The sequence below is a fragment of the Rhinolophus sinicus genome, chromosome 18 (genome assembly GCF_057876585.1).
Source record: "Rhinolophus sinicus isolate RSI-liver-muscle chromosome 18, RSI-T2T, whole genome shotgun sequence".
NCBI classification, from domain to species: domain Eukaryota; kingdom Metazoa; phylum Chordata; class Mammalia; order Chiroptera; family Rhinolophidae; genus Rhinolophus; species Rhinolophus sinicus.
The window spans coordinates 71,150,139-71,176,214 of record NC_142518.1 but is presented as its reverse complement, the minus strand read 5'-3'; the positions used below and the strand labels follow the sequence as shown (position 1 = coordinate 71,176,214).

The following is a 26,076-nucleotide window of genomic DNA, read 5'->3' as shown; positions in this document are numbered from 1 at the left end:
TAAAATATACTGCATTTTATTTATCCATTCATCAGTTGATGGACATTTAGGTTATTTCCATGATTTATCTATTATGAACAATGCTTCTATGAACATCTGTGTACAAGTTGTTTTGTGGATGTATGTTTTGATTTCTTTTGGTAATATATCTAGGAGGGGACTTGCTAATAACTCTATGTGTAACCGTTTTGCCAAATGCCAGACTGTTATCCAAAGTGGCTGCACTATTTTGCTCTCTCACAAGTAGTGTATGAGGGTTTCAATTTCACTACATCCCTGCCAACGCTTATTATAATCTGACTCATTGATTATAGCCAAACTGCTGAGGATGAAGCATTATCACAGGGCTTTGATTTGCATTTCCCTGATAGCTAATGATGTCAGGAACCTTTTCATGTACCTTTTTCCTAAAAACATGCTCACAGAGTCAATATTTTGCATAGACTCTCAGGGGTTCATGGAACATCAATGTTATGAACCCCTAGAGTGGAGTTACTGGGTGGACACATAAAGAAAAACTGTCATGATAGTTATTACAAATTATATTTAATAATAGTAAAGGATATGAAGTATATTTGCTTTTTTACAATTATATATTTAATAAAAAGCGAAATAATATATTTTAATATTAGTTGCACTGAAATATTGGATCTGCTTGTACTACATGACTCTTAATGAGAGTGGAGGGGGAAGGGTCCCAATTCTTATTGTAATGAGAAATGTACATTACATGTCATCATCTCTGAAATCAAAGGGCAACCCCACAGACTGAGTGAGGTAGGAATAATTACCTATCCCTTATTTGTACAAATGAGATCATACTAAACAGGATTAGAAAATCAATAAAATAGATGCCTACATACCTCTATATAAGGAAGTATATGTGTAACAAGTGAGTGAAAAGTGGTCATAGGGAGGTGCTAACCTGAAAGTTTGGTCACTTTCAGTATGAACAGTGGTTACTAGGCAAAATAAACACTATTAAACAAGAGTCAACTGTTATTCTGTTGAGTACTATCTTACTACTTCCACTGTGGCTTTACGCCTATGACATGAAAGTTGTCTGTTCCTAGGGAATAAATGAGCGTTTGTCCAGTGGTCTGAGGTGTCACCTACAAAATTCGGATCTTTGCTGTGACTGGATGGTGTAACAGTGACCTAAGCTTTGGAAACTGAAAGGAATATGCTTAGGCAGCTTTGAGGGGGTCATTACATCCCACACATAGACTTAGAACCTGAGAAAACCTACTTATATTGGAGGTTTACACATGTTTCATTTCTTAAGGCAGCTAGTCTCACTCTCTCCACCAGATCAGCTTTAAGAAAATGGAATGATTTGGACTTGCAATTAAAATCCTTGGCCGAAGCCCTTGTAGTATATTCCACTGCTTGATTGCAAAGACAGCAAAGAAAAATAAGCAATTGAAGTTCTGTACCTTATTTCACCTTCTCTAATGTGACCGGCCAGTTCTTCAATAAACTTCTCCCCTTTCATCCAGTAGATCATTGGTCCGGACTCTCCACTGAATCCAAAGAATGCTTTGCAAGGGATGTTTAGAGGCTTACCTGAGAATGACAGAGAAAAAGAAATGGTTATCACTGGAAGACAGAAAAGGACCATTTAAAATCTAAAGGAAAACTCAGAGGTGATCCATTTTCTACTCTTCTTGCAATCATCTTATCTCTATACATGAGAAAAATTTAAATACAGGCTTCTGGAAAATTTTAAAATTCAAGATTTATCAAAAATGAGAAAGTAAAGAAACTGAATTTTTAAAATCGCTTATTTTTACTGCCTCCTTCCTAGGAACCTGTATAAAAGAATCAAATGGAAAGAATCCCTTTTTATTTTTCTTTGTTGAGAGTATTACCATGTTTCCCTGAAAATAAGACCTAGCTGGACAATCAGCTCTAATCCAGCTTTTGGAGCAAAAATTAATGTAAGACCAGGTCTTATTTTACTAGTATATACATATATAATATATTATATAAAATATATTATATGTAATATATATTATATATACAAAATATATTATATATATTATAATATATAATATATTATACAATATATTATAAATATATTATATATACAAAACATGATATATATTATAAATATATTATATACACAAATATATATAAAACAAGATATATATTATAAATATATTATATATAGAAAACAAGTTAGTATATAATATATTATATAAAATATATAATATTACATATATTAAATATATATTATATATAATACATATATAGAAAAGTATATTTAATATATATAATATATTTATATAATGCACATATAGAAAATATGTATTTAATACATATAATATATTGATCTATAATATGTATTATATATTATATATGAAATAAGATCTATATCTATATCTCTCTATATATAGACATAGATATCTATCTATCTATAGCTATCTATCTATCCATATATATATATATATATCTTATTTGCTATAGTAAAATAAGACCGGGTCTTATCTAACATAGTATAAGACTGGGTCTAATACATTAATTTTTGCTCCAAAAGATGCATTAGAGCTGATTGTCCAGCTAGGTCTTATTTTCGGGGAAACATGGATTGCTTACTTGAAATTGCCTTTGAAGTTAACATTTAAATCAAAAGGATAAGCTAATTTTTGATTGGTGAGAAAATATATAATAGACTAAACACTATTATTACGATTACATAGGGAATATTGTTTATTATGATGATTGTCTATTCTGAAAAAGTTGGATAATACAAAGGGAAATTTTTTAATTACAAGAATATCTATAAAAAGTACATGTGGAAAACTCAGTCTAACTACATCTTCTATATTCTTTGTGTCACGTATAGTGCTTAAATAATTGTAGGCAATAACTAAGCACTTTTGTATCATTCATCTTTGTGATTATAGCTAAAAACTTTTCTTAATTTATTATCAAACATATGAGTAATTATATTTTGTTGGTATTGATTTTATTTTCTTCTTGTAAAGTAGATTAGTAAGAGAAGAATGGTGTACAGAGCACAGTCTTGACATTTCTTACAAAGAAATCCCCCAATTCATGAATTGTAATATAGCGTATCATTTTCTCTATACCATGCAATTTTTGCCCTGGTTGGAGCACTAGATAAAGTAATTTCTAAAATATTTCTCCTTGTAGAATATATGGTAGACTTGTTCCCATAATTTCTCTGAGCTGTGGACCTTTTTTCCATACTATTCTTAAATTGGTCCAAAACTTTCATGTTCTAAGAATCATTACTTTCTTGGAGCCTTTCTGTTTAATAACCATAACTACTAGATGGCTTTCTTTGAGGATCATTTAACAAAGAAACAATTTTAGTTAGGGAATTTGGGTCTACATAAAACAAAGTAAAAATTTTAAAAACCTTACAGACTTGTGGATGCTAGTGATAGGCCGTTCTTAACCATAACAAGTGATGTGTTGCCAAATATTGGTCTTATTGTAGTGAAAATTTACATCTCAGTAAAATGGTATGTTGTGGACCTTTAGGATCATTTATATTGTCAAAATCTTCGATGTCAACAGTTTGTTATATATATATCTAATGCAAATCTGAAACAAGGTTATGCATTGTTGCTTTGAACATGTGCTCTTGTGTAAAACTGAAAGGCAGCCTTACATAGTGGGAACTGCACTGGACTAAGAGGAGACTTGGATTGTATTTTTAGATTTATCATGAAAAAACAGACTATCTAGCCCTTAGCAGATTACTTAACCTTTTATATACTGATTTCTCATATATGTAACGACAGGGTCTTTTCTGTGCATTACTGCTCGTCATTTCCATGAAATTGAAGGTATTAAGGAATGTCAAACCACATAGCAGAGACTGTGAAAAAAATATTATAAGGAATCCTAGTTGCTAAAACTACACACACACACACACACACACACATGATATATGGTATAAATTCTGGTTGCCATTCCTTTGGGCTATGTTGAAAGAATATATCAAATAAAATACCCTTCAGTGATTCCTAGCATGTGACTGCTCAGGCCTGGTTTGATTTTAATGGAGAAAGACAATTACAACCATTTGCAACAAGGGGCCTTCTCAAGGTGGTCTGTTAAAAATGACAGTGTCTACCCTTGGCACTACATAATGGGTACTGACTATTGTTGCAGTTTCTTCTGGGAATGTTTGTAGTCTCCCATCAGACAGGTTCTTGTTAAATGAATGCATGAGACAGATATTTCAGCAGTCATGTTTCTATAAATGCTGAATCAATATACTGAAGCCTTTTGTCAATGGCCAAAACAGGAAAACCATCCAACCATCATTCACAATACTCTGAGGAGTATCCCAAAATGATCAGCTCTTGTGCCAGATAGTGAGACTCAATGTGTGCCAAGGACTGGCCACTTCCTCTTCCAAAAGGCTTGAGAGGGATCTCTGCATTGATTGGACACATAACCTGAACGAAAATCTATCCAAGCATTCTAAAATCTGGGTTGTGTACATGTGAAAACTCCTATCTACTATTTGCATCTGTTTGCTACTGTATTGTTTACCCTGCAGACTTTTTCAAAGTCATTTCTATGTTACTTAATATCCATCCTGATAGTAGAGATGACTAGCTCACATTTCTATCTGAAGTACAGTGTATTGAAGACTATCAAAATAAAAGGAACTTTGTTTCTCAGTTTTGTTTGCTTTTGTAATGGCTTCAGACATGGTTCCTTTTTAGGTTGAATCTGCATGACTAATGTTTTCTCTATTATTTTGTTAAGGTCTACACAGTAAAAACAAAAACAAAAAATAAAAACAAACAAATAAAACATATGCCCATACAAAGACTTGCTCATGAATGTTCATAGCAGCTTTATTTTTAATAGTCAAAAACTGGAAACAGTCCACATATTCATCATCAACATGTGAAGGGATAATCACAGCTACAACCATAAAATGCAATATTAATCAAGTATGAGGAGGAATGAAGTATTGATACACCACAACACAGATATTTTTGTAATTTCAAAACAATTATGCTAATTGAAAAGAAATCAGATGAAAGAGTACATGCTTTATGATTCTATTTATATGAATTTACATTCTTTATGATTATATTTACATTCCAGGAAGTTAAAATTAATAAAAAGTTTCTTAAATAGTTAAACATACATAGTCCATGTAATTCAGCCATTCCATATCGAACTCCGTGTCCACAAAACAACTTGTACAGAATTATTCATATCATCTTTGTTTTTTTATTGAGGTAATATTGACATTATATTAGTTTCAGATGTATAACATCATGATTTGATATTTGTATATATTGTAAAATGATCACCACAGTAATTCTAGTTAACATTCTTCACCATACTTAGTTATAATTTCTTTCTTGTTATGAGGACTTTTAATATTTACTCTTAACAACTTTCTTTTTTTTTTAATTTATTTTTTAAATTTATTGGGGTGACAATTGTCAGCAAAACTACATAGATTTCAGGTGTACAATTCTGTACTATATCATCGATAAATTCCATTGTGTGTTCATCACCCAGAGTCAGTTCTCCTTCCATCACCATATAGTTATTTTTACAAATTTATCTTAACTTTCATACTAGCTTTGTAAGTGACTAATCTAATATCTTTATTATATACCTACTTTTACCAGTGATATTTATACTTTCATATGTTTATTTTGTTGCCAATTAGCACCCTTTCTTTTTAGCTTAAAGAAGTCCCTTTAACATCTCTTGTAAGCCTGGCTTAATGGAGATGAATGTCTTCAGTTTGTGCTTGTTTGGAAAATTCTATCTCTCCTTTAATTCTGAATGATAACTGCCTTGTAGAATATTCTTTGTTGGATTTCTTTTTCTTTTAGCACTTTTAATATACTATATCACTCCCTTTTGGCCTGCAAAGTTTCTGCTATAATGTCTACTGATTTTCTTCAGGGGGGTTCTCTTTTACATAACAAGTTGTTTTTCTCTTGTTACTTTTAAGATTCTGTCCTTGTCTTTAACTTTTGACATTTTAGTTATAATGTGCCTTGGTGTGGGTCTCTTTGGATTTATCTCTTTTGGATTTCTCTGGGCTTCCTTGCATCTGGATGTCTTTTTCCTTACCCAGGTTAGGGAGGTTTTCAGCTATTATTTCTTCAAATAAGTTTTCTGGCCCTTTCTCCCTCTCTTCTCCGTCTGAGATTCCTATAGTGAGAATATTAGTATACTTGATGTTGTGCCATAAGTCCCTTAAGCTAGTTTCACTTCTTTCTTTTCTTCTTTCCTTCCTTCCTTCCTTCCTTCCTTCCTTCCTTCCTTCCTTCCTTCCTTCCTTCCTTCCTTCCTTCCTTCCTTCCTTTCTGCATTCCTTCCTTCCTTCCTCCCTTCCTTCCTTCTTTCTTCAACTCTGATTGGTTGAATTCCATAGCCCTGTCCTCAAGTATACTGATCTTTTCTCCTGCTTCATCTAGTCTGTTGTTGAATTCCCACTGTGTATTTTTTAGTTCAGTTATTGTATTCTTAAGCTCTGTGACTTGTGTTAGGTACTTTCTTATATTTTCTGTATTTTTGTTGACATTTTCACTGTGTTCATCCTTTCTTCTCCCAAGTTTGGTGAGCATCTTTATGACCATTACTTTAAACTCTTTATCAGATAAATTACCTATCTCTGTTTCATTACGTTTTTTTTTTTTTTCCTGAGGTTTCTCTTACACTTATGTTTGGAATATGCTCTTTTAAAAAATATATTTTGCTTGACTCTTCATTGGTTTCTACATATGAGATGAAAGAGCTACCTCTCCCAGTTTCAAAGGAGTGGCTTTGTGTAGAAAAGGAACCTTATCTTTCAACCTTTCCCTAACTCTTAGTTGACTCTCAAATGTTTGTGATTATCCCTATTATATTTTTAATTGCTCCCAGAAGTTGAGGATGTGCCAAGAGCTGTCAGTGTCCCAAAAGGAACTGTCTCAGTCAGCCGATATATTCAGGCTGATTGGAAGCCAAACCTTCAGGCTGCAGCTTTTAAAGTATGCAAATACATATAGGTCTGTGGGAGTGCAAGCATAAGCTCTACCTGCCACCATAGCCAGGTGATATGGAGGTGTCCCCTGGGTGACAGTCACAAAAATTGGGGCTCCAGACACATATATAAACTCCTTCTGTAAAATATCAGTGAGCTGTAGAGTGGCAGAGGAATAGCACAAATATGGTGTCCAACAGCTATGGTTCCTAAGACATGTGACAAACCTAAAGCCTGCCCCTCAGGGCAAAGCGTCAGGAAAAGCAAATAGGCCTCTTTTACAGAAAGACTGTGAGTGTGTTTCAGTCTGCTATCTGTGCAATGCCCTGGGAGTTGTAGTCTGCCAATAACTGCCTCTCTAATTGTTACTGTTCCTTGGGACCCAGGAATGAAAGCCACCCTGGCCTCCAGAGCCACATTATAAAGGGGCACCTCCTGCAAAAATCAGAGCACCGGACATAAAAACCAGGGCAACAGACGGATGTAAAAGTTCCCCTCAGGGAGATACTGGCATTCTGTAGCATGGCAGAGGGAGAGTGCAAAAATAGTTCCTGCCAGTGTGTGTACCCAGAGAGTATTCCAGCAGGCCCCTGCCCCTCCAGCTGACATTTTAAGATTAGCAAATGAATCTATTTCACATAAAGTCGGGGCTCTTTTCAAATGCCTGCTTCTGTGTTGGGCCCTGTGGCAAGTTAATCAGTATAGAAGCCTTTTAGAAGCCATTTCTCAGTTTGCTACAGCTCTTTGGGTCTTGTGGACATAAGCCCTTTTGGTTCTCCAAGCCAGAGGTTTGGGGGGCTTGTCTCTGAGGTGCTTCATAAACGTATAGGTTTATGAAAAGTCATTGAATGGTACTCTTATATTGGAGAATTATATGACTTTAAATTATAGCTCAATAAAGCTGTTAAAAAAAAAAATCCCTGTCAGCAGGAAATTTACATCTAGGCTGGGACAGAGGACGAGGTAGAGGATAATACACAAAATAAATTACAGTCGATCCATGAACAACAAAAATTTGAACTGTGTAGGTCTACTTATATGTGGATTTTATTCAATAAATACTGTAAACATATTTTCTCCTCCTTATTATTTTCTTTAATAATTTTTTTTACTTATTTTTATTTTTCATTTTTTATTATTTTTTTAATTTATTGGGGTGACAATTGTTAGTGAAATTACGTAGATTTCAGGTGTACAATTCTGGATTACATCATCTACAAATCCCATTGTGTGTTCACCACCCAGAGTCAGTTCTACTTCCATCACCATATATTTGATCCCCCTTACCCTCATCTCCCAACCCCATCCTCCTGACCCTCTGGTAACCACTAAACTATTGTCTGTGTCTATGAGTTTTGGTTTCTAATTTGTTTGTCTTATTCTTTTGTTTTTGGTTTACATACCACATATCAGTGAAATCATATGGTTCTCTGCTTTTTCTGTGTGACTTATTTGCTTAGCATTGTACTCTCAAGATCCATCCATGTTGTCACAAATGTTCATATATTATCTTTTCTTACCGCCGAATAGTATTCCACTGTGTACATATACCACAACTTCTTTATCCATTCATCTATCGAAGACCATTTTGGTTGTTTCCATGTCTTGGCCACCGTAAACAAAGCTGCAATGAACATTGGAGCACACGTGTCTTTATCTCTAAATGTTTTCAGATTTTTTGGGTAGATACACAGGAGAGGGATTGATGGGTCATATGGTAATTCTATTCGTAATTTTTTGAGGAACCTCCACACTGCCTTCCATAAGGGCTGCACCAGACTGCATTCCAACCAACAGTGTATGAGGGTTCCTTTTTCTCCAAGCCACTCCAACACTTGTTACTATTTGTCTTGTTGATGATAGCCATTCAGACTGGGGTGAGGTGATATCTCATTGTGGTTTTGATTTGCATTTCTCTGATGATTAGTGATGTTGAGCATTTTTTTCATATGTCTATTTGCCATTTGTATGTCCTCTTTGGAGAAATGTCTCTTCAGGTCCTCTGCCCATTTTTCAATTGGGTTGTTTGTTTTTTTGTTGTTGAGTTTCATGAGTTCCTTGTATATTCTGGATATTAGACCCTTATCGGAGGCACTGTTTGCAAAAACCTTCTCCCATTCAGTTGGTTGCCTCTTTATTTTGTCGATGGTTTCTTTTGCTGTGCAGAAGCTTTTAAGTTTCATATAGTCCCATTCGTTTAATTTAGCTTTTACTTCCATTGCCTTTGCAGTTAAATTCATAAAATGCTCTTTGAACCCAAGGTCCATAAGTTTAGTACCTATGCTTTTTTCTATGCAGTTTATTGTGTCAGGTCTTATACTTAAGTCTTTGATCCATTTTTAATTAATTTTGGTACATGGTGACAGATAGCAGTCCACTTCCATCCTTTTGCACGTGGCTATCCAATTCTCCCACACCATTTATTGAAGAGGTTGTCTTTCCTCCATTGTATGTTTTTAGCTTCTTTGTCAGAAATTGTCTGCCCATATTTATGTGGTTTAATTTCTGGGTTCTCAATTCTATTTCATTGGTCTATGTGTCTGTTTTTCTGCCAATACCATGCTGTTTTGATTATTGAAGCCCTGTAGTACAAGCTAAAGTCAGAGAGTATGATACATCCAGTATTGTTCTTTTTTCCTACGATTGCTTTGGCTATCGGGGTCTTTTGTGGTTCCAAACAAATCTGATGATTTTTTGTTCTGTTTCTTTAAAAAATTCCATTGGGATTTTGATGGGGATTGCATTAAATCTGTATATTGCTTTGGGTAATATGGCCATTTTAGCTATGTTGATTCTTCCAACCCATGAGCACGGAATGTCTTTCCATTTCTTTTTGTCTTCTTCAATTTCTTTCAAAAATGTCTTATACTTTTCAGCATATAGGTCTTTCACATCCTTGGTTAAGTTTATTCCTAGGTATTTTATGCTTTTTGCCGCAATTGCAAAATGAACTTTTTTTGTGTGTTTCTTTTTCTGAGATTTCATTGCTAGCATATAGGAATGCAATGGACTTTTGTACGTTGATTTTGTAGCCAGCAACTTTACTGTATTCGTTGATTGTTTCTAATAGCTTTTTGGTAGAGTCTTTAGAGTTTTCTATATATAGCATCATGTCATCTGCAAAGAGTGACAATTTAACTTCTTCATTCACAATTTGGATGCCTTTTATTTTTTCTCTTGCCTGATTGCTCTGGCAAGGACTTCCAACACTATGTTGAAAAGCAGAAGAGATAGGGGACAGCATTGTCGTGTTCCTCAAAGTAGACCACAGGGCTTCAGTTTTTCACCATTGATTATGAGATTAGCTGAGGTCTTGTCATATATGGCCCTTATTATTTTTGAGGTATTTTCCTTCTATACTTATTTTATTAAGTGTTTTAATCATAAATGGATGTTGTATCTTGTCAAATGCTTTTTCTCCATCAATTGATATAATCATAAGATTTTGTCCTTATTTTGTTTATGTGATGTATCACATTGATGGATTTGCAGATGTTGAACCATCCTTGTGCCCCGGGGATGAACCCCATTTGGTCGTGATGAATAATCCTTTTAATGCGTTGTTGTATTTGATTTACTAGAATTTTGTTTAGGATTTTTGCATCTCTATTCATGAGAGACATTGGTCTGTAGTTTTCTGTTTTTGTGTTGTCCTTAGCAGGTTTTGTATCAGTGCAATGTTGGCCTCATAAAATGAGTTAGGGAGTACTGTCCCTTCTTCAATTTTTTTGAAGAGTTCGAGCAGGATTGGTATTGGATCCTCTTTGAAGGTTTGGTGTAGTTCACTAGTGAATCCATCTGGTCCAGGACTTTTGCTTTTGTGAAGGTTTTGGATGACAGATTCAAATTCTTTACTGGTGATAGGTCTGTTTAGATTTTCCAGTTCTTCTTGGCTCAGCCTTTGAAGGCTATATGTTTCTAAGAACTTGTCCGTTTCTTCTAGGTTATTGAATTTGGTGGCACATAGTCCTTCATAGTGTTCTTGGATGATCCTTTGTATTTCTGTGGTGTCCGAGATAACTTCCCCTTTTTCATTCCTGATTTTGTTAACTAGTGTCTTCTTTTTTTTTTTTTTTTAATTAAATTTATTGGGGTGACAATTGTTAGTAAAATTACATAGATTTCAGGTGTACAATTCTGTATTACATCATCTATAAATCCCATTGTGTGTTCACCACCCAGAGTCAGTTCTCCTTCCATCCCCTTATCCTCATCTCCCACCCCTCACCCCCCACCCCCGTTACCCTCTGGCAACCACTAAACTATTGTCTGTGTCTATGAGTTTCTGTTTCTCATTTGTTTGTCTTGTTCTTTTGTTGTTTTTGTTTTATATACCACATATCAGTGAAATCACATGGTTCTCTGCTTTTTCTGTCTGACTTGTTTCGCTCAGCATTACTCTCACAAGATCCATCCATGTTGTCACAAATGTTCCTATATCATCTTTTCTTACTGCCGAATAGTATTCCATTGTGTATATATACCACAACTTCTTTATCCATTCATCTATCGAAGGACATTTTGGTTGTTTCCATGTCTTGGCCACTGTAAACAAAGCTGCAATGAACATTGGAGCACACGTGTCTTTATCTCTAAATGTTTTCAGATTTTTTGGGTAGACACCCAGAAGAGGGATTGCTGGGTCATATGGCAATTCTATTCGTAATTCTTTGAGAAACCTCCACACTGCCTTCCATAACGGCTGCACCAGTCTGCATTCCCACCAACAGTGTATGAGGGTTCCTTTTTCTCCACAGCCTCTCCAACATTTGTTATTATTTGTCTTGTTGATGATAGCCATTCTGACTGGGGTGAGGTGATATCTCATTGTGGTTTTGATTTGCATTTCTCTGATGATTAGTGATGTTGAGCATTTTTTCATCTGTCTATTTGCCATTTGTATGTCCTCTTTGGAGAAATGTCTCTTCAAGTCTTCTGCCCATTTTTCAAGTGGGTTGTTTGTTTTTTTGTTGTTGAGTTGCATGAGTTCCTTGTATATTCTGGAAACTAGCCCCTTATTGGAGGCACTGTTTGCAAAAATCTTCTCCCATTCAGTTGGTGGCCTCTTTATTTTGTCAATGGTTTCTTTTGCTGTGCAGATGCTTTTAAGTTTCATGTAGTCCCATTTGTTTAATTTAGCTTTTACTTCCATTGCCTTTGGAGTCAATTTCATGAAATGCTCTTTGAACCCAAGGTCCATAAGTTTAGTACCTATGTTTTCTTCTATGCAGTTTATTGTGTCAGGTCTTATGCTTAAGTCTTTGATCCATTTTGAATTAACTTTGGTACATGGTGACAAATAGCAGTCCAGTTTCATTCTTTTGCACATGGCTATCCAATTCTCCCAGCACCATTTATTGAAGAGGCTGTCTTTGCTCCACTGTATGTTTTTAGCTTCTTTGTCAAAAATTATCTCTCCATATTTATGTGGTTTTATTTCTGGGTTCTCAATTCTATTCCATTGGTCTATGTGTCTGTTTTTCTGCCAATACCATGCTGTTTTGATTATTGTAGCCCTGTAGTACAAGCCAAAGTCAGGAAGTGTGATACCTCCATTATTGTTCTTTTTCCTTAAGATTGCTTTGGCTATTCGGGGTCTTTTGTGGTTCCAAACAAATCTGATGATTTTTTGTTCTATTTCTTTAAAATATGCCATTGGGATTTTGATGGGGATTGCATTGAATCTGTATATTGCTTTGGGTAATATGGCCATTTTAACTATGTTGATTCTTCCAATCCATGAGCACGGAATGTCTTTCCATTTCTTTGTGTCTTCTTCAATTTCTTTCAAAAATGTCTTATAGGTTTCAGCATATAGGTCTTTCACATCCTTGGTTAAGTTTATTCCTAGGTATTTTATTCTTTTTGCTGCAATTGCAAAAGGAATTGTTTTTTGTATTTCTTTTTCTGAGATTTCATTGTTAGTATATAGGAAGGCAATGGACTTTTGTGCGTTGATTTTGTAGCCGGCAACTTTACTGTATTCGTTGATTGTTTCTAATAGCTTTTTGGTGGAGTCTTTAGGGTTTTCTATATATAGCATCATGTCATCTGCAAAGAGTGATAATTTAACTTCTTCATTCCCAATTTGGATGCCTTTTATTTCTTTCTCTTGCCTGATTGCTCTGGCAAGGACTTCCAACACTATGTTGAAAAGCAGAGGTGATAGGGGACATCCCTGTCGTGTTCCTGAACGCAGAGCAAAGGGCTTCAGTTTTTCTCCATTAATTATGAGATTAGCAGAGGGTTTGTCATATATGGCCTTTATTATGTTAAGGTATTTTCCTTCTATACCCATTTCATTAAGTGTTTTAATCATAAATGGATGTTGTATCTTGTCAAATGCTTTTTCTGCATCAATTGATATAATCATATGATTTTTGTCCTTTATTTTGTTTATGTGATGTATCACATTGATGGATTTGCGTATGTTGAACCATCCTTGTGCCCCGGGGATGAACCCCACTTGGTCGTGATGAATAATCTTTTTAATGCATTGTTGTATTCGATTAGCTGGTATTTTATTTAGGATTTTTGCATCGGTATTCATTAGAGATATTGGTCTGTAGTTTTCTTTTTTTGTGCTGTCCTTACCAGGTTTTGGTATCAGGGTAATGTTGGCCTCATAGAGTGAGTTAGGGAGTACTGTTTCTTCTTCAATTTTTTGGAAGAGTTTGTGCAGAATTGGTATTAGATCCTCTTTGAAGGTTTGGTAGAATTCACTAGTGAAGCCATCTGGTCCCGGACTTTTGCTTTTGGGAAGGTTTTGGATGACTGATTCAATTTCGTTACTGGTGATCGGTCTGTTTAGATTTTCCAGTTCTTCATGGTTCAGCCTTGGAAGGCTGTATGTTTCTAAGAACTTGTCCATTTCTTCTAGGTTGTTGAATTTGGTGGCATATAGTCCTTCATAGTATTCTTGGATGATCCTTTGTATTTCTGTGGTGTCCGTGATAACTTCCCCTTTTACGTTTCTGATTTTGTTAATCAGTGTCTTCTCTCTTTTTATCTTAGTGAGTCTAGCCAAGGGTTTGTCAATTTTGTTAATCTTTTCAAAGAACCAGCTCTTTGTCAGATTAATTTTTTCTATTGTCTTTTTGTTCTCTATTTCATTGAGTTCTGCTCTGATTTTTGTTATTTCCTTTCTTCTGCTGACCTTGGGTTTCACTTGTTCTTCTTTTTCTAGTTCTTTAAGGTGCGACATGAGGTTGTTTATTTTGGGTTTTTCTTGTTTCTTGAGATAGGCCTGTAATGATATAAATTTCCCTCTTAAAGCTGCTTTCGCTGCATCCCAAAAATTTTGGTAGGATGTATTTTCATTGTCATTTGTTTCTATGTATCTTTTGATCTCTCCTCACTTTCTTCTTTGACCCAGTCCTTCTTTAGATTGTACGTTGTACGTTGTTTAATCTCCATGTATTTGTGTTTTTCCCTCCTTTCTTTTTGTAGTTGATATCCAATTTCAAAGCCTTGTGACCAGAGAATACGCTTGGTATGATTTCAATCTTCTTAAATTTTCTGAGGCTGATTTTATGTCCCAATATATGGTCTATCTCTATCCTTGAGAATGTTCCATGTATACTAGAAAAGAATGTATAGTCTGATGTGTTAGTATGAAGTGCTCTATATATATCAATTATGTCCATTTAATCTAATGTGTCATTTAGGGCTGCTATTTTGTTATTTATTTTCTGTTTGGATGATCTATCCATAGCTGTCAGTGATGTATTTAAGTCCCCTAGTATAATTGTGTTTTCGTCAATTTCTCCCTTTAGTTCTGTTAGTAGTTGCTTGGTATGTTTTGGTGCTCCCTGATTGGGGTCATAAATATTGATGACTGTTATGTCTTTATAGTCCCCTTTACCATTATGAAATGTCCATCTTTGTCTCTTGTTATCTTTTTCACCCTGAAATCTGTTTCATCTGATATCATTATGGCTACGCCTGATTTTCTCTAGGTACCATTTGCTTGGAGTGTCAATTTCCACCCTTTCACTTTGAGTCTATGCTTGTCCTTGTAGCTGAGATGTGTCTCTTGGAGATACCATATGGTTGCGTTTAGTTTTTGATCTAATCTGCTACTCTGTGACTTTTTATTGGTGAGTTCAGTCCATTTACATTTAGGGTGATTATTGATATGTGAGGATTTCCTGTCATTCTATCTTTAGTTTTCTGGTAAAGCTGTGTCTCCATTGTTTATTTGACTTTTTGTTTTTGTCTATTATTTCTTTGTGGTGGTATTCTATGATGTTTCCCTCTATTTCTTCTTTTATTACAGTATATATTTCAGTTCTGGATTTTTTTGGAGTGGTTACCCTTAAGTTTATGTAAAAGAAAGTTTGATATTTAGAGTGTTCCATTTTCTTCAGCATGCTTACTTTCTCCATTCCCATATTCCGGTTCAGGACTTTACTCTCCCCCTTTTTATGTTTTGGTTGCCACAAATTGTCACTGTTGATGGTAGTTGAATAGCCTCCTTTAGTACTTTTTGCAGTGCAGGTCGTGTATTAGAAAATTCTCTCAGCTTCTCTATGTGTGGAAATGTCTTTATTCCTGCTGCATATATAAAGGATATCTTTGGTGGATATAGTTTTCTTGGCTCATAATTTCTCTCTGTCATTCGTTTGAATATTTGGCTCAACTCACTCCTGGCTTGCAGAGTTTCTGCTGAAGAATCTGATGATAATCTAATGGGCTTTCCTTTGTAGGTTACTGTCTTCTTTTCCCTGGCTGCCTTGAAGATTCTTTGTTTGTCATTGATTTTAGACAGCTTCAATACAGTGTGCCTTGGAGAAGGTCTGTTGGGATTGAGGTACTTAGGTGTTCTATTTGCTTCTTGGATTTGAGGACCCAGTTCTGTCCACAAGTTTGGGAAGTTCTCATTGACAATTTGTTTGAATATATTCTCTGTTCCCTTCTCTCTTTCTTCTCCTTCTTGTGTGCCCATTATTCTTATATTGCTCTTTCTGATGGAGTCAGAAAGTTCTTGTAGAGTTCTTTCATTTCTTTTAAGTCTCTTTCTTCTTCCATCTGTGTAATTTCCAGGTTCCTCTCTTCGATTTCACTGATTCTTTCCTCCATCTGGTCAAATCTACTACCTAAGCTGGTTATTTCATTCTCAATTTCTTCTATTGAGTTCTTAATCTCCAGAAATTCTATTTGGTTGTTTTTTAAAATTTCAATCTCTTTTGTAAAATGCACATGTTTTTCTTTGATTGTGTTTCTGAGTTCATTAAAGTGCCTTTCTGTGTTTTCTTGCATCTCGTTGAATTTTTTCAGATCTGCAATCTTGAATTCTCTGTCATTTAAGTCACATATTTCCATATCTTTAAGTTCCTTTTCTGGAGACTTTTCACTTTCTTTCTGAGCTGTCTTGTTGCCTTGGTTATTCATGGCAATTAATGATTTATTATTTGTCTTCCTCGACATCTACAGGAGTGGCTTCTGAAACAGGTTAATAGGAAGAGGTCTTTCTTTTGTTTTCCAGTACTTGTTGGTAGAATGTTTTATTTTCTCTCTGACTGAAGCCTTTTTTTTTTCTCTCTCACATGGTAGTGCTATGTTTTATCTGCACTATTCCAGCTTCTCACACAATGGGGGGATTCTCTGGTAGATGGGCTTCTCCTCTGTTAATAGTTTGCCTGGGTCACAGGGTGCAGTGTACCTGTGGGTATGCGGAGAGCTTTTCAAGTTCCAAAGCTCTTCCTTCACCAGATTCAGAGCCCGTGTGTTTCAGCTGTTCTGTTTACTCCTGTTGGGATCTACCCAGGAGGTGAGGCCAGAAGCGGGGTGAGTTGGGAGGGTGACCCAGAGCAATGGTGACGACCACCATCACAGCCGGTCCTGGTTCCACAGCTCCCTCCTCTTTGCTGGATCGAGTTGGGCTGGGAATCTGTGTCTGTGGTCCGCAGTTCTCAGAAAAGCAAATATTCTGTTCTTTTGATCTGACACTGCTACTCTTCTGCTTCTAGCACTGGCCAGGTGGTGGCGGGGTGAGCTCTGGGAGAGTAAGGAGGGGGCAGCTAGTCTCAGTGCCTAAGGCTTCCATTCTCTGCTTGGCAGTGAGGGCTTAAACCACCGTTTTCAGCCTTCTTCCCTCAGTCTTTTCTCCGAGGTCTCTGCCATGAACGTTGGGTTTAGCCGTGTTATATGCTCCCCCACAGCCCTGTGGGCCATAGGCGTAGCCCTAGCAGTCCGAGTTCTTCCCTCTCTGGCAGCTGCGGTTGTTCTGGGATGCAGTGAGCTCGGAGCACTGAGCTAGGTCTGCGTCCTGTGCCTGCGTGGCTCCGTGTCTGCACTTCTCCCTTCCCTCTTCCCCTGCTCACGTGATTTGCCCACCTTTAGGTGAATTTAGTGGTGGGCCTCTTTGTCTTGCCTGTCTGCTGTGCAGGGAGTCCTTTGTGGAGTTATTGTTGTTTGATTAGTTGTAAATTCCAGGGTAGCTTTACAGAGGCTCACCTCACACCACCATTTTGATGAGGTTGGAAATTATTTTCTTAATAATATTTTATTCTGTAGCTTACTTTATTGTAAGACTACAGTAAATAACATATGTGTTAATAAACCGTTTATGTTATTGCTAACCTTCTGGTCAACTGTAGCCTATTAGTAATTGAGTTTTAGGTGAGTCAGAAATTATACATAGAATATTGATTGTGTGGGGAGTCCTCACCCCTTCACGTTGGTTCAGGGTCCGTGTAAATATAATATGAGTTGTATACAGGTTCTAAGAGATGTCATCTTTGTGGTCTCAAAGCTAAAGTCCTCACCCTGATCACTGAATGATCTATGCTTAAGTCTCCAGGTAGCCCAAAGAGATTCTGTTTTGCATTTCAAATCCATGTAACTGTTCTGAGACAACTTTAAAAGAATCAGAGACTGAATTGTTTAATGTGAGGGAACTACAGGTAAGTGTGGAAAGATAAAATCTATATAATTTGCCCACACATTTTAATCTCCCCATGTACTGGGACTTTCCAAGAATTTCTCCAGGGCAGCAATTGACTGTCAATTTGTTTATGTATCTCCACTCTCACCTCCATCCCTTGATGGGCTATGGATTTTATAAAGGCCACAGATAATCATCAGTAACTTATTTTTGCCCCACATTGGCTCTTCATTCTTCATTTTTCTCTTTAAACAATTTTCAACAAATCTCTTTTAATGTCTCTTTTATATTTCCCTATTATCTTTATTTCTCTGGAAGTAATTTTTTTTTTTTTTTCATTTGTGTCAGTGGAAGCACACTCATGGTGGTTAATTTTTTGTGTGAGGTTTTGTAATTTTATTACTGTGCTTTTATCTACAGCAGGGATTATTTTCAGTGGGAATCCTGGGTGCCAAGCGCTGTGAAGGCATTCCCTCAGATTTGTTCCAAGTTTGCCTCTGCCAAGGCTTTACAAGTTTCACTGGTTTGGAACAAGTTTTGCTGTTAATTTCTTAGCTTGGTGGTTTGTACCACATGTGGGTTGTATGAATTTAGAGTCCACACCCATGCTTCATACAAGTTTAGAGTTCTGACTTCTCTTGAGCATGTCTTTTCATTCATGGCCAGGATTTTCCAGGTGGGAAGAATTGCTTTACTTGGATTCTTAGCCCTGGAGCACCTACTAGTCATTGGTTCTCTTTGTAAAAGGAAGAGGACGTGAGTCTCTCTCCTCTGGCAGGTTTTGGCTTTAGCTCCAAGGTCCTTTGACCCTGGTGTTTTGTGTCTGAGTCTGCCTGACTGCTGTGCCTGGAGTCCCAGTTCCTGTGTACCTCCTAACCTCTGACTGTTTACTCCAAAGTGGGTTTCTTGCCTTGAACCCTAGTTCCTCTCTGCCCCATTGGCCCCTGGCTGCTTATGTTGGCTCTGCTGATCTTGGCTTATGGCCCTGCTTTCCTTGACCCAGTGCTTTCCATATCTCAGCTTGATAAAGGGGTTTTAAAAGGCTCCCTATGGGAAAAGACAAAGACCTTAGATATTAACTCACTATACTACCAAGTCCAATTCCTACTCAGCAAATTGAGATGTCAGGAGAGTTGAAGTAAGCTAATATCTTTGTGTGTGTATGCAAGTGTTCATATGATTGCAAAATAATTTATTTGGATCAAATTAATGTTCAAAATTAAATGCACATGATTCTTTATATTTTGTTAGGTGGAAAGAAAAAAAACAGGCAACTTCTATAAATGCATTAAAATTAAATGACTTATTTTTTAAATCCCCTTATTGATCCAGAAGCCTAGGTTTGTATAGTAGCCCATTTGTGTAACTATATCAATTGAAAAATGATTTAAAGCTATATGAGATGGATATTTAAAGTTACTTTCATTTGTTTCAAAAGTTATTTACTTGCTTTCAAACTTATGGAATCAAGTGTTGAAGTGTACAAAATTAGGTTTATTTTAGTAGCCAGGTAAAAGAGTAGTAAACATAGAACACAGGGTAACCATTATTTCCTCTAAATGAGGTCACATTTGTCATTTGAGAACATCTGATTGGAAACAAATCTTTTTCACTTTCCCCTCTGCTAATTAATCGGAGTACTTTTGAATCCCTTACTAATAAGATCACAACTTCTGGTACTAGCAATGACTTTCTGGTTGAATCCTGATGTACCAGTTCAGATGAGAAATTCATCAATACAACCATGGCAATTCTTACTGTGTGTCTGAAGATTGATCCAGGTGTTATATGGTGACTGAAGAAAATACTGATTTTTTTTTCTGGGCATAATAGTGTAATTTAAAATGTGGTTGTGGAAAGCTTTGAAAAAAAAATCTTAAAAACAAACAAACAAACAAAAAGCCATGGTCTTAGTTTTAACATAGGTACCATTCAATTTGATAAGTCTTGTTGGCTGTCTGCAGGCTATAATTCAAGAAATAATGTTTAAAATAATCCCACTAGGATCCTTTAATCCTTCAGAAAATGGAAATATCAAGGTTTAACACCCATCTGAGAAAATGGAACCCAAAGCTATCCACAGATTGCTGATCTGATTCATGTCACACTATTGATTTTCTGAAGTCCCATAAAGGTTCTTTTGGACTATTATTTTCCTCTGAAACCCCCTGGTCTTGCCATTCATTATACTCTATTTTGCTGCCCCTACTTGATTGGTATGCCTTTACCTTCCTCATTGGCCCACTTAAAACCTCCCCCTTCAAGGTCTAACTCAAGTGTTACCTACACCACAAAGCCAGGCCTGACTACCTTACATGCACACTAACCTCTCTCCTTTCTATAAATCTCATTTGGATATATTCATAGGGAGTTATACATTTAGTTGTGCTCTACTTCATATAATTTTCAGAACAAAATAAGCTAAGTGCTTCATATGTTCTAAGTTAATCCCCACAGAAACCCAGTGAATAGGTATTTTATGCTCACTTTACAAATAAGCAAATAGAAGCAGAGATAATTTAAACATCCTGTTCAAAGCCACAAATACTGTAAGTGGCAGAGATGTAAAACCAGACAGTTTGACTCAACAGCTATAGATCCTAACCACTCTTCTGTACTGCCTTTTCACAGATTTTTGTCCCATCTTCACAACTAAATGTTATATATAGGATTTAACGCCAGAAAGCATATCTTATATATCACTTTCATCTCCTTAGAGAGACTAGCATAGTGCAAGGCATACAGTTGTACCCAATAGTATTTGCTTGATTCTTAAAAGTTTAGGTCAATTTCCTATTTTTTTCTTATTTTTAATTTGTTTTTCACTTGTGGCATTAAATACATAACTATAAGCCATTACAAATCCATTTTGGAATAATGCAGAGTATGAATAATAAATAAACGTCCTGCAGTTCAAGACTTTTCTTTCTTTCTCCAAACCTCTTAAAAAGGGAGGCGGAATGAAAGGAAAAGGGAAAGCAAGAAAGATGTTCTGTGCTGCCTTTTGAAAAGTCCCACCAAGACAAAGTCAACAACAAAATGAGAGAGAAGAAATTCAAGTTATATGCCTGTGCAAATGATCCAGAGTGCTGTGTTCAGGCAACACCTATCAGAGAGAGTAATCGTCACTTTTTGCTTTCGTTTTGGATTTTATCTTGCATTGTTCTGTGTATGGAATCTTTCTCTCCCATGTTCATAAATTCCAGAAGAGGAAAGGGAATGAGTTCAATGGATCCAGAAAGGGAGAGTGGAACAGTTACATTCCATCCATTTAGTAAGTTCAAATAAATATTATATTCTTTAAACACAGAAGGATACATGAACAATGGGAAATAAAAGATTTTGAAGATAATTATTAGAGTTAGCATTACCCTAATACACAAGAAGTCACCTCTTCTTTATGTCTTTGCTGAAAGGCATGGTGATTAAAAGAAATAAAGACCTATCATTGCTCACAGAGAATGTTAGGAGCAAAGTTCTGAGTCTTATGCCAAGAACAACCTTAAATGTAATTCTGAAAGTAAGCGAAGTGTTCTTTGGGGATCAATGTTTTATCCCCATTCTATATGATCCTCATACGATCTGGGTCCTCACTTTGTTCCTCCTGAAACACTTAGCCAACCACCCTGCTGGGATGGATTCTCCACCCCATCATTCTTCTCCCCTTCCTTGTTGGTATTCTGCACTGCTCCTAGCCACTCAGACTTGCTAACTTACACACCTCTTCCTTACTGTGATTTCCCACTGCTAACTCTGTACCTTCCATGGCGAAACAATTGACTAGTTTTATAAAATAATCCCTGATCATCTAATATTGGATAAAGCTAAAGAAGGTGGTTCTCCATACTCTTCCATGTAATGTACATTTTGTTTGAAAATTTATATATATATATATATATATATATATATATATATATATATATATATATATATATATATATATATATCTCTGGCAAAGTTTCTCAAAGAGCACGCCAATATAATAATTGCTTAACACAGCAGAGTTTTCTAATATTTCTCTTTACTCATTTATTGACTGAAAGTCCTCAAAGCAGATGCTCAACAATCTTTTCTATCTCTCCTCTGAAGTTCTTTCCTAAATCCACAGAGAACTCTCCTGTCTCCTCAACCATCCTTATTCTTCTGGTCCTCTGGATCTAATACAATCTTCCATGAGTTGCTCCCTGCACTTTCCTTTATAAAGACTTTATAAAGGTGTAATATTTTTGTAAGAAAACAATGAATGCTTATAAAATTCAATAGTGCACAAAATAAAGTAAATCAAAATCCCCTATTCTCCCATTACTGTCGCACACTGCAAACTCCCAATTAGACTGTTAAATTGCTTTATAAGTATCTGGTAGGTAAGCTTCTGGAAACAATGATCTCCTTATTTTGAATTTCCCTGTTTTTATATGGTCTCTTCCACAAGTATGTCACTTCATTTCACCAAATATATAACAAGTACCTACTATGGACAAGGTCTCTCCTTAGGTGTTGATTAGATATAAACCTAAATAGTACGTGGTTGGTTACTACTTCAAATATTTCACAGTGTTACCATATTTCCCCCAAAACAAGACCTAACCGGAAAATAAGCCCTAGCATGATTTTTTAGGATTCGTAGTATATAAGCCCAACTCCAAAAATAAGCCCCAGTTAAGATCGTCAGCCAGAAAGATGCATTTAGTATGTCCATTGCAACACACGATAGACATACTGAATTATAAAATAAGAATATTAATATATAATTAAATATAAATAAATGTAGTATTGACATTATTACTTAAAATAAATGATTGTCACCCCAATAAATTTAATAAAATTAAATAAAAAATAAAAAAAAGATAATATAAATTATAATTAAGTATTTGTAAATACCTAAGTGGGTGCCTTTGGACAAGAGATAAACGCCTATGTAAACAGATGGACTCGAGACTTATTGCCAAATAACCAATCAGAGTACAGACACAACGCACGAATAACGTGTGCACTTGATAATAAACAGACATGGTTGTGTCTAATATGAATCTTCATAATTCAAAATGGCGTGTGTTGTAACAGACGTACTTAATACACTCGTGTGAAATAAGGAAACATTTTCTGAATTTTGGTGCCTGCAATTTTTCGTCACTTTTGTGTGGACCATCATTTTTAACTGTCATCATTTTTGTTGACAGTCCTGTCTCGTAAGTCTTCAATTAACACTTGATTTAATGGTATATGTAAAGGGAATAATATTTTGACCCCCAGACAACATGAGTGCAAAAAGAAAGAGCTATTCCATCGAGTACAAGAAAGGAATCGTGGAGGACCCCCAGGGCAAGAATCTTACGGCTTTCTGCAAAGAGAAGAATTTGGATCTCTGAATGGTCCGAAAAAGGCAAGTAGACTACGATAATCTCAGTCAACAGGTGGACAAGGGAAATGCTAAAAAGCACAAGTATGGCTCAGGTCGGCAACCATTATTTCCTGAGTTGGAAGACAGCATCTGTGAATGGATTGCTGACAGGAGAGCAAAGGCTTTGGTTGTGTGCAGGGCTGATATGCAAGCATTTGCCCTTGCAATGACACCACAGTTAGAAATATCCCCAGAAGAATTCAAAGCATCACAACGCTGACTGCATGGCTTCCTTCAGTGATATGAACTGTCTCTAAGATCAACATCACTGTTCAAGCTGGAAGATACTGAAGTTATTAAATGTGCATTTGCATTCAAGTCCTTTGTTGATGGCATCGACTTTTCTAAATACCAACTCTCCAACATGATTGCTATGGATGAAACTGCAGTGTTTATGGGCCAAGGATCTCAAATGACAATTGATCAGAGTGGTGCCTTGTCGATCTACATTCCTTCCACTGGTTAAGAAAGTGCACGTGTTACCTGTATTTTGGAAATTCATCTGGATGGAAAGAAAGCCCCACCTCTAACCATCACTAAGGACAGGAAAGATAAGGTCGAACATGATTCAGACATTTATGTTCTTGAAACCAAAAAAGCCTGGTGCACACAAGCAGTTATAAGGAAGTGGGACGATTTAATGCTGCCACTTGTTTTGCGAGGTGGCCAAAGAGGTCTGCTAGCCTGGGATTCAGCCATCACTCACCATGCTAAAGACATGAAGAACTTCCTGGCCGAGAGAAGAATAGATCAAATAATGATTCCTGCAGGAATGACCGCCTATCTCCAGACTCTTTTTTTTTTTTTTAATTTTATTTTATTAAATTTATTGGGGTGCAAACATTTAGAGATAAAGACACGTGTGCTCCAATGTTCATTGCAGCTTTGTTTACAGTGGCCAAGACATGGAAACAACCAAAATGTCCTTCGATAGATGAATGGATAAAGAAGTCGTGGTATATATACACAATGGAATACTATTCAGTGGTAAGAAAAGATCATATATCTCCAGACTCTTGACATTGCAATAAACAAGCCATTCAAGGACCATTTGCACATGGAAATCAGTGACTACATTGAACATAGAATGGAGAGATAGCATGGAAACTTTGTGAAACCTAGCCTGCAAGAGGTTGTGACTTGGGGGAAGAATTCATGGGATAAAATCACTGACAGCTGTGTTGCCAATGCACTACGAGCAGGCTACATGGACAAGAAGTGCTCATTTAAGCAGAGCTTCATTGCTGGACATGAGAGATTGGGGCCAATTGTTCTACAGGAAATGGAGTCGCAAGAAATTCAAGCCAGAATTCAGGGCTTGGAGAGTACTGATGATGTTCCAGAAGAAGATGACATGACTGTATTTGAATAAATATAGATTTTTGTACATGAATAAATGAATAAATGAATAAATATAGATTGTTGTACATGAAAAAGAATAAGACATCCTCTGAAAATAAGTCCTAGTACTTCTTTTGGAGCAAAAATTAATATAAGATCCAGTCTTATTTTCGGGGAAATATGGTACTAAGAATTTTATCAAAGATCATTTACACAAGCTTCCTGGTCCAGGACCATGCCTTGTGGTGTCCCATATTTGCCAGTGTAAATGTTGTACAAGCAGTAGGCCAGTACTGACCTAGATAGAAAAAAATCTCAAGGACAGTTTTTCTGTCACACCCTCTTCTCTGTTTGACTGGAGCCAACAGGATCTCTCAACATCCTTTTCCCTGGCTCATTTCCTACACCCTCTTTCACTTACTCTATGTAGTCAAGATGGTTGAAAACAACCTCTTTCCCCTGCAGCTCTCAAGTTAAACATATACTCAAAGATGATTTTAACCATTTAACTCAGAAAATGAAGGAAGTCATTTTTCCTGATGCATTTGGGCAGGAAACTGGTCAATGTGAGTTCTACTTTATGCACATGAACTGGTCCTCTGCCATACCAACATTCATGGCCATCTGATGGAAGAGGCAGCCTATCTATCTGCATGTCAGTCTTAACTGAGGAAAGGTGTCCAGTTTTCCAGCTAGGTGTGGGGTAGGAAGGCAGCCTGCTAACAGAGAAAACAGGGGTACATCTTTTGGAAGAAATACTCATGTTGACAATGTCAAACAGCCTCTGCAACTAGGACTACAGGTGGTGATGTTAAAGACCCAATGCTCTTGTTATCTCTGTTCCTTGCATGTATCATCAGAACCACACAACGAAGACCTTGGTTTTCTACAAATAATTTTTCTCAAGAGGATCAGACATTGAGCTTCCTGAGCATAAAGAATTGGGTCTCATGCTTCTTCTTTTTTTTTTTCTATCCTCTGCAGTGGCTAACACAATATTAGGCACATAGAAGGTTTGAACTGGTTTTCTGACAATAATACCTCTAGTTTAAGGATGGATGGTGTTGCATACAGATAAGGAAACTATGCTTGTTTTAATTAAATCCTCTGTTTCATTTATACTTTCCTCTTTAAGGAGACTGTGCTCTGGACCAGTTTCATTTTCACTATTATCACATTTTTAGTGTCTGAACCAACCATAACTTCTAGGCCTTTCTTTAGTAGTCTATTCCCAATTTCACCTTTATTTCCTTATTCCCATTATTTACCCTAAATCTTTCCTTTCTTATTTACAAATGGCTAGTCTTAGCTCTCTCAAGTTCTGTGAATAATTTCCTTCCTGTGTTTATATTGTTACCTTGAATGTATTTGTAAACAGGAGCTAGGTCCTCACTAGAACAGGCTTTTGTACTTAGCAGCTTCTTTTTCTCCATGTCTTTCCTTAGAACATTCTTG

At 36.2% G+C, this 26,076-nt stretch overlaps 1 protein-coding gene across 1 annotated transcript in view; it reads right to left on the bottom strand.

Annotated features, from left to right (window-relative positions):
* Window positions 1-26,076, bottom strand: part of IL1RAPL2 (interleukin 1 receptor accessory protein like 2) — a 1,393,053-nt gene that overhangs the window by 62,413 nt on the left and 1,304,564 nt on the right. The window contains exon 7 of the mRNA XM_074323975.2: window positions 1,437-1,566. Within this exon, the coding sequence (XP_074180076.2) occupies window positions 1,437-1,566 (130 nt within the window). The remainder of the gene's footprint in view (window positions 1-1,436; window positions 1,567-26,076) is intronic.